Genomic DNA, 14540 nt, shown 5'->3' with positions numbered 1-14540 from the left:
TGAAACTCTGCAACTTATAATTCAAGTTCATTTGAATGGAACCCATATATATGCATAAAGATATGTATATCTATATACTTATACATATACATATAGATATACATAGATACACACACACACACACACACACACACACACACACACACACACACACACACACACACACACACACACACACACACACACACACACACACACACACACACACACACACACACACACACACACACACACACACACCACACATACCACACACACACACACACACACACACACACACTACACTCACACACACACCACACATACCACACACACACACACACACACACACACACACACACACACACACACAGACACACACACACACTCACATTCTGATTTATCTACATGCAGAAAAATTGATTACCATTGCAAATGTTATATACTTTGAAAGACGTGGACAACAGTAATACTCAGAACTGCAAAAAATTGCTAAGGCAGTGAGATATATTTCACCTTTTCAGAATTTGCTTTTTTTGTACACAAAGAGAAGACAACGACTGCCACCAAATCATCATCAAGTACATAGCAAATTGTCATAAACATAAAAATGTCTCTTAAACATTCCCTGTTTTTTGGGGGGATAATAGTGTTTTGTTTGAGACCCCAGTGATATGTTTAGTGTAAAAATGTGACACAGTCCATAGTCAATGGAATTGTTTTCTTGCAGTTTCCATCAGATCTATTTAAAATAATGCTTTTGCAGTTATGTTAAATATTAGACACCCTTCTTATATAAGTGATAGCTCTGGAAATGAAATCAGACTGTTAGAAAAAAATATTTATTTTTATTTAATGATTGCAAAAAATAGAATGATCATCAGCTAGTGAGACCTTAATAAAGTGCATGTTATTTTAATGTCTTACCTTACAGTGGTGTTAATTCTGAATTGGGACAAAGGCTTACACTGTACGGAATCTATTGCTACATCAATGGAGAAGGTGCTCTCTTTCTTTGGAGGAAGGATGTTGTACCTCAAATTTGTCTGGTAAGAAATATGTAAAAAAATGAAGTGGTATATCAATTTGTGAAATAAATTTGTATATCATAAACAGCAAAATAAGCACCAAATAAAAACAATTAACACTAAAAAAGAAATAAAAAAATGAACTGGTTACAGGAAAATCTGTAAACAGAAGATGAAGAGAACAAAAGAAGGGGACAGCAATGAGAGAGAGGCAAAGAGTGTATAAATAAAAGACTGAAAAGCACAGATAAAATGACAGTAAGGAAATGGAAAAAGAAAGATAAATAAATGTATAGCTTTACTCTATTTAGTTATTATGTGATTGTAAAACAGGAGGTAGTTTAAACTCAGTCATATATGATGGAATAGTGGAAGCATTGAACATTTGAAGTGAAGTAGTGAAAAGCAAGGGGAGAAATTGTGTTACATGGAATGCACATACCTTTTTCTCTGTCTAAAACCAAAGGTGTCACATTGTGTTACAGTAGATATGTCATAATATCTAATGCAAAAAGGTGTAGTTTGCTGTATTTATTGTTTGTGGAATAACATATTTTAAATTTCATCTAATGTAGAAAATAAGGACTTGTAACTTAGTATCCATTAACTAAGAAGAGAACTAGCTTATATTTCTAAGAAAGCTTACCACTGGAAAATAACTGTGCTGCAGTATGGTTTGCTATTCCATAAATGATATGCGAGTGATGGGCAGTAAAAGAAATAGATGTTCAGACCTTTATGATAGAGAAAATTAATCTGACTGGAAAGTAAGGAACAAAATAGGAGGGGGAAAGGGACTGCAATATATGAGGAACTGTGGTGATGCGTTAAAGTGCAACAAGAGTGTATACTGCAAGATACATGTATTGTAGAAAGAGGTCAGTAACTTGTCTAAATGAAATATTAAAATGAATTTCTACTTAGAAAAGGACACACATGAAATACGCATAGGGGAAGAATTGGTAAAAAGCTGTGGATATATTAAAGGCTGATATGTTTATTAAAGATTTGGCTGAGAGACATGTAGATGCAAACGGTGTGCTCTTTATCCAGCTTATGAAGTGTGACAGGACATTCAAACAAAAACATGGTTATTGAGACCAAGCAGGAATTAGCATAAGCATTTAATGAAGCAGTATATGCCAATGTATGAAGAAGCATGGAAGAAATAGATGAGTTCAACAAATGGAGCAATGAGCATGGAAAATATGACATAATGTGGTAAGAGTCCAAAAATATAACAAAATGTGCTGAGAGTCCTAGGAACTGACAAGTTAAATAATATATTTCCATATCATGTACTGAGCATGTTGTAAGAATTATTTTGAGTTTCGTTGGTAGTGACGTGTTTACAATTCTAATGTAGGGCCAGACAGTTTTCCCAGGAAGTTTCAGAGCACTAGAGTATTAAGTGCTATGGTTAACATGGTTTGGCCCAACAAATGACAGAGCTTATTGATGGATAGTTACTCATATTTTTGTCCTTGTAAAGCTGATCAAACACTATTGGAGAATAGATTAGTCTAATACCCAGAATCTGATGATCAGACCAGAGAAACTTACAAAGCATTGTGCACTTGATCAACTTCAAAGACTTTGAAAGAATATTAAAATGCAGTCTTGCAGGAAAGATAATAGGGTGAGACCTAAGATAGCTGGAAGAAGAAACAAAATTAACAGGTCCTTTAATAAGCCTTCTAATTTAGGATATTTCTATGTGATGTAATGCAATTTAGGTGATGGGCAGTAGGATTTTTTTTTTTTTTGCTAGAAATGATTGCAGCATGTGGCATGTGGAACTGACAGAGCAATCCACTAAAAACATTAATGCTATCATGACGGACAGATAGCTGGCAGATATCATTTAATGTAAACATTGGAATAAGAAAACAGACAGAGACAGACAGAGGTTCTGTCTTAAATGGAAAATATGTCAAAGTGATTGTTTACCCTCCACATTTTTGTACAACACAGTAAAAAACAGCAGCAACAAAGGCAAGGAAAGCTTTCTTTGTACATAGTTGTGTGGCAAGTGGGCAGTCTCAGGGGCAGTAGGTGACAACATTCCATTTATGGAGTACACATGTAGTCACATATTCGTGGGATAATTTTTGCAGGTGACTGAGAAAGGGAGAGCACACATCTGAGTATTATAAAGAGGAACCCCATAAAAAAGGTCAATGGATGAAGAAGTGGGAGCCGAAGGAAAGACCAAAGCCTTAAAAGTTATTTACTTATTTACTGTACAGTTAGATATAGATTTGTGACAGATGAACAGAAAAGGAGAGAAGGAATAATCACAGGCGTAGCTGACAGACAAACTGTTCTATACAAGAATACAAAACTTTTCACAAGGACTCCTATATAAATTACAAATTCCAATAGAAGTCTATACCTTAGCAGTACCATATTTTTAACAATAAAATATATGTTTTTCTTAAAAAAAATAACTATTACCTCAGCAGATACAGATTCTGGATTAGTAATCACATTAGATTATACCAACAAATCCCCCACACCCTGATTAGGACCCACCATGGGCAACATATGATTAACTATATACATATATATATATATGTATGTATATATATATATATATATATATATATATATATATATATATATATATACATATATAGGTATGGACTTAACTCAATTTAATAACATTTATGTTGACATGCATAATGTCAAAACACACTGATCAACATTATGTATATCAACACACTATTATGCATGTCTCAAGCAGTAATCGCAATGCATGGAAAAATTTAAAGAAAAAAACCACAAAGAAAGCACAATTTTTTATAGGAAGCAAGCCCCATGTGAGGGACTGGGTCCTATACCCCCTGATAATTATAAATTCTAACTCTGAGATTGCACAGTCTCTAGGGAAGGGAAGTATTCCCCTTCACATGGATTGTAGATCTTGCACACCTGTCAGCCATCTGTTTAGTTGACCAAATTGTGTCGACTACACAGATGTCGACAAAAGTAGCAATACCCACATGCAAGCATATATAAACAAATAAATAAAATACATAAAACAATTAAAATGCAATAAATATGCAAATAATCTTAAATCAAAGTCATCATTAAGAGCTTTCAGTCATAAAGCTTCCAAATTAAATCGCAAGCTTCCATCATGATGTAATTCAACATTAGAGAATGTACAATAGTGAAATATATCAGGTCACTAGGGCCATATGACTGTTCGTGTACAAAATGTTGGGTTACAAGGTTAATCAGGAACTGATTAGTCATATCCTTAGTGTGCTGTTCGACCCCAACCCTCACTTGTCTTATTATCTAATCTACATAATATTCTAAACAGGAACATCTCAGACCATTTACCACTATGGCTTGAAACGCTGACTTGACTGCTTGGCTACAACTATGAACATTCTTCCATTTAAAGGCTGAATACAAAAATAAAACTTTACAGAAACTATTTTAATAAAATAGTTCATTGCTTTATTGGTCAAGACAATATACAGGTGCTTCTAATGACCCCTGTGCTCCATCTATAACTTGCATATAACAGGGGACAACATACACAACATGATTATACTTGTTAGCCTTATTATGATATTGGACCCCTCCCCCTATAAATCATTAACTCCACTCCCTAGTGCAACTTACTCTTAAGAGCTCAGCTTCTCAAGCAGTATAACTCAGCTGTTCACAATGCCAGCTCCATCTTGCTTAAAGTGTTTGCCTTCATCACAGATTCAGCTTAATAATCCTACGTTGCACAAATATGCAACAGTGAATTTTTACAACTTAAAGGTAAATTAAATATTAAATATGTCATACTAAGTCTTTCAAAAAATCTGTAAAAAAACTATGGAACATTCCACAATAAACATAAATAATATAATGCCATAATAGATTTTCAAAATAGACAGCATTATAAATATAGTCATGCTCCAATAATCACAATAATAACTTTACATTGCTGTGTACTAATATTACATTAATAGCTGTACCACGTGTCTGTTAAAAAGAGAAAACTATGTCAGGGTGTAGGAGATCCTAATGGATTTTTGGAAGGCAATAAAATAAAGGTATTCCTAAAATGTGTCATAGTCCTGTGGCCCAGCACCTTGGCCAGGAAAATTCTTCAGACCCCAATGTTTGGAAATATGTCATCATTTCTTTACTATTTAATATTGAATTATATAATGATAATGTTCCTATCTTTTACTGGTGGAAGCTTGTGATGTAATTACTTAGGAAACTTTACAGTTGAAATACCTTGCTGAGTTAGTGAAAGTGGTAGAGATGTTAGGAGTTGTGGTAAAACCAGTTAGAATAATGAGTGATGAAAGGTTAAAACAGCATGTGTTAAAGTGAAGAAGGCCAGTTAAATGGTGGGGTTAAACAATGGCTAGAAAAGGTAGTCACATAGTGAATGGGATTTTCTGTGGGGTATTAGTATGTTTCCTATAAAATAGGTCAGTGATAGAAGACAAGATAATGAGGCAGGAAATGTTTCATATGATATAACAATTTGTGATGTGGAGATAGTCTGAAGTGTAATTTTGCTTCACTGTTATAGCAAGGACAATTGTTATTATTTATTAAATGTTTATCAGTTGTTAGGTAAATGTGTGGGTGCTAGCTTCTGTTCTAGTTTCACTTGGAACAGAGTTCTATAGAGTGAGTATGTAAACTAATATAAAAAAAATCTCAGGAATGGTCAGGTGCTTTATTTTGCAGAGGGGATATTTTTGTTGTTATTGTAGGGAACTGAGTTTATCAAATAATTTGACATGTACCTGGATAGCTGAATATTTGTGTAGTTTGTGAATTATATTGAGAATTACTTTGAGACGAGTTAAAGTTACATTGTTTTGTAGGTTCTGCCATTTTACTTACTTATTTCATTTATTTATTTACTTATTTATTTATTTTGAGGTCAAGCAACTGCGTGTTTTGTTTTATTTATTTATAAATTCACTGAGTGCATATATGGACACTTTATTTTCCATTTTATGCAGCTGAGGGTTTTATAGATCAATTAGTATTAGTGAAGCATACAGGAGGACAGGAAGAAGGGATTTATCAGCAGTGTAGCGTGCTTCTTCAAATAAATAAGTGTTTGTTTTATATAGTGCACCTATTTCCTTGTGTATTTATTACGCTATGTAGACAATATGGTGGTTATGTCATAGGTTCATACTCTAGGTACTAACTAGGTTTTTGATCTGTAAAGATCATAAGAAGTCTAGCCTTATATTCCTGTGGTAGTTTTTAGGTCTAATGTTTTTCATAGGAATAATCCACAGATGGGCTTTACAAAGTTATGTTGGTACAGTTACATGTTTCTCCCATTCAGTAGAAAAAGGGGTGCTAAACTAGGGGTTAATTTTCAGTTACTCAACCATTCATCCAGATTACCTTTGAATAGAAAAAATGTACTTTGCTTTATGTGGTGTGAAAGATGGTTCTATAAAAGGGTTATTCTCTGTGACACAAACATATCCTTCCAACATGTTCTATTTATTTTGCAAAACAGATTGAGATCTCTTAAATGGGTGCTTACAATACCATTAAACTTGCAAATATGTAATAGGTCTGACAGAATAGAATCTGTCAAAACTCTATATGCAAGTCAGAATTCACCTCTCAGTAGCCTGTATGATACTGAGAAGAAGGATAAGGCTTGAGATGGTCTGCATAATTTGTACAATTTAGACACTTGATTTTTTTTTTTTTTTTTTTTTTTTTTTTTTAGTTAGAAAGCAGATTCATACCAAAATGGACATTGTATTAAATGATCGGCCTAATGACTGTTGCAGACAGTGGAACAATTACATTCTTGTATCTGGACACAATACCTTTAGATCGGTAGTGGATCAGTAGGTGATTAGACAAGTCATGTTTCAGGCTAAGCAGTATGCTATCTGTCCCAACAGATATAGCATTCTTGTCCTTAGATAGCACTTTGAGAACTTGTTTTTAGGAGAATGAACTGGGATGGGGGTGGGTATGTGTGGGTATGTGATCTGCGAATATTGGAGAGTAGAGGCAGCGGATGTTTGAGCTAAATTTGTTGGCTAATATTATCATCTAGTAACTTTATGTACCTCACTTAGCAGTAGGGTTATCTGTAGTGTCTGCTTTTGCTGAAAGATTTAGGTAAATTTAATTATTTAGCATTTTTAGGATTTAATAGGAGATGGGATTCTATGTGTTATTGTCTGATTTTTTTGAAAGCTTGTTGTGCTACTGTATGTTAAGTAATGTGGCTGAGTAAGCAGACAGTTTTGAGCTAGAGTTAGCGATACTTTGTACGTGTCATTGAGTTTGTTATAAAGGAGTGCACCCAGCAGGGATGCTTGTAGAATACTTACTGTCGCTGGTCTGAAGGAGGAATACATTTGCTTTCATTGCCCAGCTTGCAGTCTGTCTCATGATGTCTGTGTTATTAGTTCAAAGCGGTCATGCTATGTCTGGGGTGTATGATCTATGAATTTGAGACTCTACAATACTGTATCAAAGGCACTGGCAATTATAGAAATAATAGTGTCCCTAGATGGCCTTGGTTGCACATCTGCTTTATTTTCTCTTGGAAGGTCATTAAGATTGTATTAGTACCACAACCTAGGTGAAAATCATGAATGTTGAAGTAAGTAAATTGTTTGTTAAAAGTTGGCTTTGAAGCTGAATGTATTCAAATTTTGCAATAATCTTGGATGGTGGAATTAAGCTTCCAATTCATCCGCAGTTTGTAATATGCACTGATGTTTCTGATTTGCAGATTAATGTAAGCCTCTTTTCAGATGGCTTAGACATATTGTTTTGTAACAGATTTACTGATCACAGTTGCAGTGAGATATGTCATGCTACTAATAGCTTTTAATGTATTCCCCAGGAAGGTTTTCAAATGAAAATCAATGGGCGGTTACGTGGGGAAAGGGAGGAAAGATACACAGCAACTAATTGTAAGTACATCACCTTAGCAGTTTGAAATAAAATGCACCTGTTTCATTTACTGCTGTGTTCAGTTATTGCAAAGTAAAGATAAAAATTATTCTTTTTACAGGAAAAGGCAGTTGTGGCATTAAAACAAAGATAAATTAGAAGCATATCAATAAAATACCCGAGAGCTATTATTCCAAGACAAAGAACATACCCGGACAAAAATGCAGCCTTTGCCTGTGACCTGAATTGTGTAGTTGCCAGGAATGTCTTTCACAGATGTTTGTTGTAGTACAAATTTGTTGGCATCACTGACTTGCAGAGTTGTTATAACTAGACTGCCTTTATAAATTTTCACAGTTGCTTGAGGTTTGCCTTGAAGAATCTGTGCAGAATATTCTGCAAGAGCAGCAAAGCCAATTACTGTGTCCTAAAAATAAAATAATTAAAAATTAAACAAAAAATGGACTATTGTTGAATGAAGGCTACTATAGCATAGTCTGCAGTTAGAGCTGCTTTATAAGACATAGATTATTGTACAATTGCAGGCACAAACATGAAAACAACATTTTTTTTTTTTTTTTTAAACAAGTTTATTGTTTTAACATATAAGAGAAATATCATAACAATTTTATACAAATAATTAAAAATAGGTATTATTATAATATTCAACAAAACAACTAAAGTATTTACAAAGACATCCACTACAATCAGATCAATTAATTAAACTAAAATACTGTGCTATTGAAATTAGAATTTTTTAACAAATTTTGTAAATTATCCCATACAATAAAATGTGATGTTTTTCTAGTTGTTCTCATTCTAATTGTGCTTATTTCCATATGACACATTATATTCATAACATTTTAAATTCATTGAACGAAGGAGGTGTATCTGAAATCCAATTTCTAGTTATTATTTTCCTAGCCACTGCTAGGATAGACCATAACAAGGGAAGCTTAATCTTTTTAACACATTGAGGTACAGGTGTGTTAAATAATATAAGAGACTTAGAAATAATGAAATTATCTGTAAAAAGAGCCTGCAAAAATTCATTATTTGACTTCCAGTATTCTTTCAACTTCATACAGTCATAAAACATATGAGCCCAGTCAGCATTAATTTCTACATTACATCTCTTACATAGATTATCTTTATTATTAATTTTATTCATCATCAAAGGTGTATAAAAAGATCTATGTAAAAATTTCCATGTATAAATGAAAACAACATTTTGAAGCATGGCTTATGGGGACATTTGCTAGGTAATTTATTCATTGATTCATGTATTCATTTTGATATGATAATATCTAAATCATGTTCAACAGTCAAATGATTAAACCTTTGTCTTAAAATGGCCCATCAGAAAACAGTTTCAAGTCATTTATGCCAGATTATTATGAGCTAAGGTGAAAGAATTAATAAATAATTTATAAACGAGTTAAATGTAAAATATGTTTTAATTAAAAGCCATTTCTAACATCACATAAATAAAAGCCTCATGCTTCAGTTTGTTCCGGAAAGGAAAGAAAGATGTTAATCTGATGATCTGTATGCAAGGCAACATTATTACTGGCCAAGTTTGACTTTAATTGTAATGCCTATGTTTTGCTAAGAGTAGAACGACTAAAGTGCAGAAATACGGTCAGTATTCAAAGTCACTGCACTTAGGCATAAAGGCTATCAGCACAGGTCACACCTATGCACAGCTTTGCCATGAGTCATATAGGCCAGCAGCCCCTAGGCATGGCCACTTACAACTGAATCATGCAAATGAACACTAAATGAGAAGCAAATGCGAACAGCCTCATAACTTATTATGCCAATGAGCCCTCTTCCTGCCTGTTTGCAGTTCATAGACTTTTTTTATGCTTTACATCACCATGGGCAGAGGCGTTATAAAAGGCAAAGTTGAGCTCTATGTAACATTTGGTGAAGATGCTTGCTGTGGATGTCATTCTAGCAATTTCTAAGTGTGATCTGCTTACTTTGGCCATGCCAAAACTATAGGTACCCAGCAGCACTTGCTGCCCAAGGAGCAGATATAAACAATAATTAACCATTTATAACTTTGATAGTTAAGAAATACTTAATAGATTTAGATAAGATAGGGATATTGTAATGGCTTTAGTGAGTTCACATGGTCCACAGACAGGAAATGATGGTATGCAGTGCATTCCTCTACCTGTGGATACTAAGGTATGTATAACCCTCACTATACTTGCCATGGAGACCATCCAGAGACAGAATAGCAATATGTTGGGTATTTCTCAGGTTTCTCCCTTAAACATACTCTTGGCATGTGTGGATCAGTAACTTTGTCTGCCAATGTCACCGTAGGGCAGAGCTAGAATTATGAGGGCTTCTATGAGATGGCATGTTTCCCAGAGGTGCTTGGTGCAATATATTGCTGCCATGATGCCATTAGTGCCCTATCAGGACCACAAGGGAGTAGTACCAAAATGAGCAGGGCTACCATTCCAACTGGTAGAGTAATATAATGGTTCCACTATGTGGGTTTGTTTCTGGGGTTTGCCCTGTACTTGTTCCTACAAAAGCACATGGTGGAACCGTAATATCAACAAGCTTTACAATAAAAACGAAGAGAATTTTGAATAAAAGTAATAAAAGTAAATGCCAAAATGATACAGCCCTCACCACTGAAATAAAGAAACAACTCAGGAGCTTAATAATGTCTGCCAAAGCCAAGCTTGAGGCTAAAATAGCTACCAAAGCTAAAGCCAATCACTAGGCATTTTTAATTATGTTTTGAATCTCCAAAGCACAATACAATGTGCAGAAATGATTGTGAATGATATTACCTACACTGAGGCTGTAAATTCAGTGGACCTCCTCGCCAATAAATTCAGATCAAATTTTACCCCTCTATCTGCCAAATAAGATATATCTGAAATTGATTTGTGTCCAGCTAGTATATAAGACCAAGTACTAAAAGTGTTATCAAAAGCCAGAAATACTGCATTTATGAGTCCTGACAATATTCCATGAGAGTCCTGACAATATTCCATGATGCATATTAAATAGCATGAAGTACAGTTTAGCCACCCTCCTACCAACACTTCTCAACCTCAGCCTCCACACAGACTTTGTACCAAGCAAAAAAAAGAATAGCTACTGTCATTTCTGTGCATAAGCAAAGAGCTTCCACAGACCCAAGATGTTACAGACCTATAAGTCTGACCAGCTGCATATGCAAAGCCATGGAATGACTAATCATGGGACTGATAAATAATATCATACAAATCCCCTAAATACTGGATATGTCTCAGTTTTAATTCACCAAGGGCACGACATACGTACTCACCCTGGAGGACTTTTAGGTTACCAAAGCAAAGGATGAAGGTAAAAATGGCACACACCACATACCTTGACCTTGCCAAAGCAATTGGCACAATTTTTCACTCAGGCACAGTAGAAAAGGAAAATAAATTCAGGATAAACCACTACATCACCAGTTGGTTTGCCACCTGGCTCACAAATAGGATACCTGAAATCAAAATAGGGGATGCTGCCTCCACAAAGACCATTCAGCAGTGGAATCCCCCAGGGTTCAGTGCTGCAACTACACCTGTTTTGGTATCTTCTTCTCAGAAGTAAAGGTCAATAACAAAGGGATCTGGCTGACCAAGTCTGAGATGACTGTAAGTTAGGAAGCAGACACTGAGTCCCCAAATAACTTAGCCATTCTGCAGGAAGGTTTGTCCCAAACAAATAACTAGTGCCAGAAGCATAAACTGAAACTAAATGTCAAAAAATGCATTATCATTTCCTTTGGGAAGTCACCTACCCCAGGGAATTACCGCATTGACAATATACCACTAAGAGTTCACCCAGTTGTTTGGGAGGTCAGAATGCATGTGAGCAGTGACCTAATTTTCAACTAACATGTGTAAACTGTCATAAGAAAATCCTTCTATATTATAAACAAATGGATTGCGTGTATATCTATGGAAGTCTTTGTGCCCCTTTACTCAGCCCTCATTAGACAGTCATTGAGTATAAGACCCCCTGTGGCATGTTTCTGTCCATACACATGCAACAACTGGAATGCCCACAGAGATATGTTACTTAAAGGATACAAGGTCTAATTAATATGTCTTATATGGACAAATCAAAGCCCTGCCACTATACTTGTTATCCTACAGACTACTAAGACATGACCTGTGTCTGGCATGTAAGGCATCCTCCAGCCCAGCAAATCAGCAAGTCAAATGACATGAGAAATACTCAGTCTAGGGATCTAAACCTCTTCTGCAACATCAACAGGATGTTTTGGAGGGACAAATATATCTCACAGAGGGGACCACTGGTCTTGAACATCTATCTATCCATATAAAACAAAGCTCCCATATTCAAGCACAAGTTAGATCTATGCATGAGTAATAGAAAATTTACCCCCAAACTACCACCATTTATTAATAATGTATAGAGGCAGCTCCTAAATGCTTTATCCCATGTGTGGGTCCCTTCACATACCTATGGTATGATTTCAATTTTTCTAAGTATAATATATAATTATCGAGCATGGGATGGGTAAGACCAATTTAACACAAATGGGATAGGGTAATTCAAGCATCAAAAGGGAAACTGGAGAGGGTTAAAATGACTCATAAGGTCAGATTGCCTAGTACTTAACTATGAACCAATGAACTATGACACCCATCCATAACTGTATGGGAGTTGCTGAGGAAAAGTATAGCACTACCCTGTCTCAGGCATTGATTGCCATCAAGTGAGTGGCCATTTGAAATCCTGTTCACATTAACTGGGATGAGTCTTGGGGTGTCCTTCAGTATGACCTTGCTAATACATGCAGGATGTTTACCATGTGTTGAATTCTAAACAACATGATCATGCGATAGTCTGGTGGTGAAGTGCCCCATGATGGCAGTGTAGCTCCCACTATCAATCCTTCTAACAGGGGTGATAATGTTGGCAGCCAGCTGGCAACAACAGTACAGGATCCCATGTGGCAGGCTTGCGCATGATACATGACTGTGCAAGCAAAGAGGTGGTGTCATTTATACTTGGATGATTATGTGCTCTAAACCTGCTGATCCACTTACATTCTTTATTTTCTGGTATATTATGTCACCCCCTCTTATCTGTTACTCAATAACTTGTAGAAACATAAACTTAAAAATGTGCATTATCCATTTTCTTAATGTGCTTATATAGCGCATTTGTTTCTACACTTCTTCTTATATCTGATAAACGGTCACCTGTATGATCTTTTAACTTCCGATTGGTCTTACCTATATAAAAAGCTTCACATGCTTCACACTTTAACAAATATGTAATGTTTTTAGATTCACAGGTTCCATAAGCTTGTAGTGTAAATAAGTGTCTCATCAGGTTTAGAGCACATAATCATCCAGGTTTAAATGCCATGCTTAGTATTAAGCCTGTGTTAAAAGAATTGCATAAACAAGTGAAATAGTAAATTAATTGATGTTTCTTTAAGTACTATGCAAAAGTAATGAATCATATGATTCTTAATTGATTTTATGTTATGTGATTTTAAATGTTATATAAATAAGAGTTGCATTTTGAAATGTTTTATTGTCTGAAGAAGTATTATAATGGAAAGTGTGAACTACTATCAATAAATCAAGTTGGTTTCAGATACCTTTGTTTAGATAATACCTTTTAAATGTAACATAACCCGACTTTATTTTTCTGAAAATGTTTTCTAAGGAAGAAGGACCTGAGTCTATAACCCTAGCACAGAAAAAAAAAAAAAAGTAAAAACACTCCCATGTCCAGTGTGCATCTCAATGTGGTTTTGATTTCAGTATTCTTTCTACATATGTTTCTCAATTCTTTTTTCAGACAAGGGGAAGTATTTTATCCTACTATTTTCAGACTGCAACATGGACTACAATCATGTCAAAGTAATATTTACTGGAGGAAGGGGTTTTAAAAACTCATAATGTGTCATAAACCTTGCTTACTGAGTGACAGCTGACTGTAACCCTGTCCCTTTTCAGCCTGGAGACCATGGGGTCAATGTTTTTAACAATGAAGTTACCAATTACTAGGATGTTTCCGGAAGATAATTTACTCTTATTAGGCAGTAGGGTGTTATGTTGTTGATATCTTGATGAACGAATGCATGTAGAAGGTGCATTAGGGGGTTTCATTGCTGATAGTCATAAGAGTTCTATGAGGCTCTGCTCAATAATTTTTTTACAGCATCAACATATAATAGTTTTGTGCTGTCAGACTGAGGATACTGAATTCATGGGGGTAAAACAGTGTGATGTTCAATGCATTCTTGAGGGTTTTAGAGAGCTGGTTCAAGGTTAACTACGCTTGCACGTCTCACAGTCAGAATCCAATAGGTTTCATAAGAGTGTATTTTCAGTGAGTCCGTTTTTCTACTGCCTTAGGATATCAAGTGCTAGAAGGCTGGCAATAGAAGGGGAGGAAGTCTGCTGTATCTCCTTGCTGCCCAGTTCCATTTTATTCTGATAAGAACTTAAGACGGAAATGGAAGGAATGAAAATATATGGTCATGCAGGATACATGGGAAAAAAACTGCTGCAACTCCAAAAGGTAGCAAGTCTGCTTTGGTCTGCACAAACA

General features: G+C 35.2%; 1 protein-coding gene across 1 annotated transcript in view; it reads right to left on the bottom strand.

The window, feature by feature from the left end:
* LOC122808691 (alpha-2-macroglobulin-like protein 1) overlaps positions 1 to 14540 on the bottom strand; it is a 380174-nt gene that overhangs the window by 131843 nt on the left and 233791 nt on the right. The window contains exons 9-10 of the mRNA XM_044079679.1: positions 8146 to 8361; positions 907 to 1025 (exon numbers count right to left, since the gene is read on the bottom strand). Coding sequence (XP_043935614.1) covers positions 907 to 1025; positions 8146 to 8361 — 335 coding nt within the window. The remainder of the gene's footprint in view (positions 1 to 906; positions 1026 to 8145; positions 8362 to 14540) is intronic.

Source organism: Protopterus annectens, chromosome 8.part0 (assembly GCF_019279795.1).
Source record: "Protopterus annectens isolate FY-2018-M chromosome 8.part0, PAN1.0, whole genome shotgun sequence".
Classification (NCBI taxonomy): Eukaryota; Metazoa; Chordata; order Ceratodontiformes; family Protopteridae; genus Protopterus; species Protopterus annectens.
Note: the sequence above shows the minus strand (reverse complement) of the source record. Positions and strands in the feature narration are given on the sequence as shown.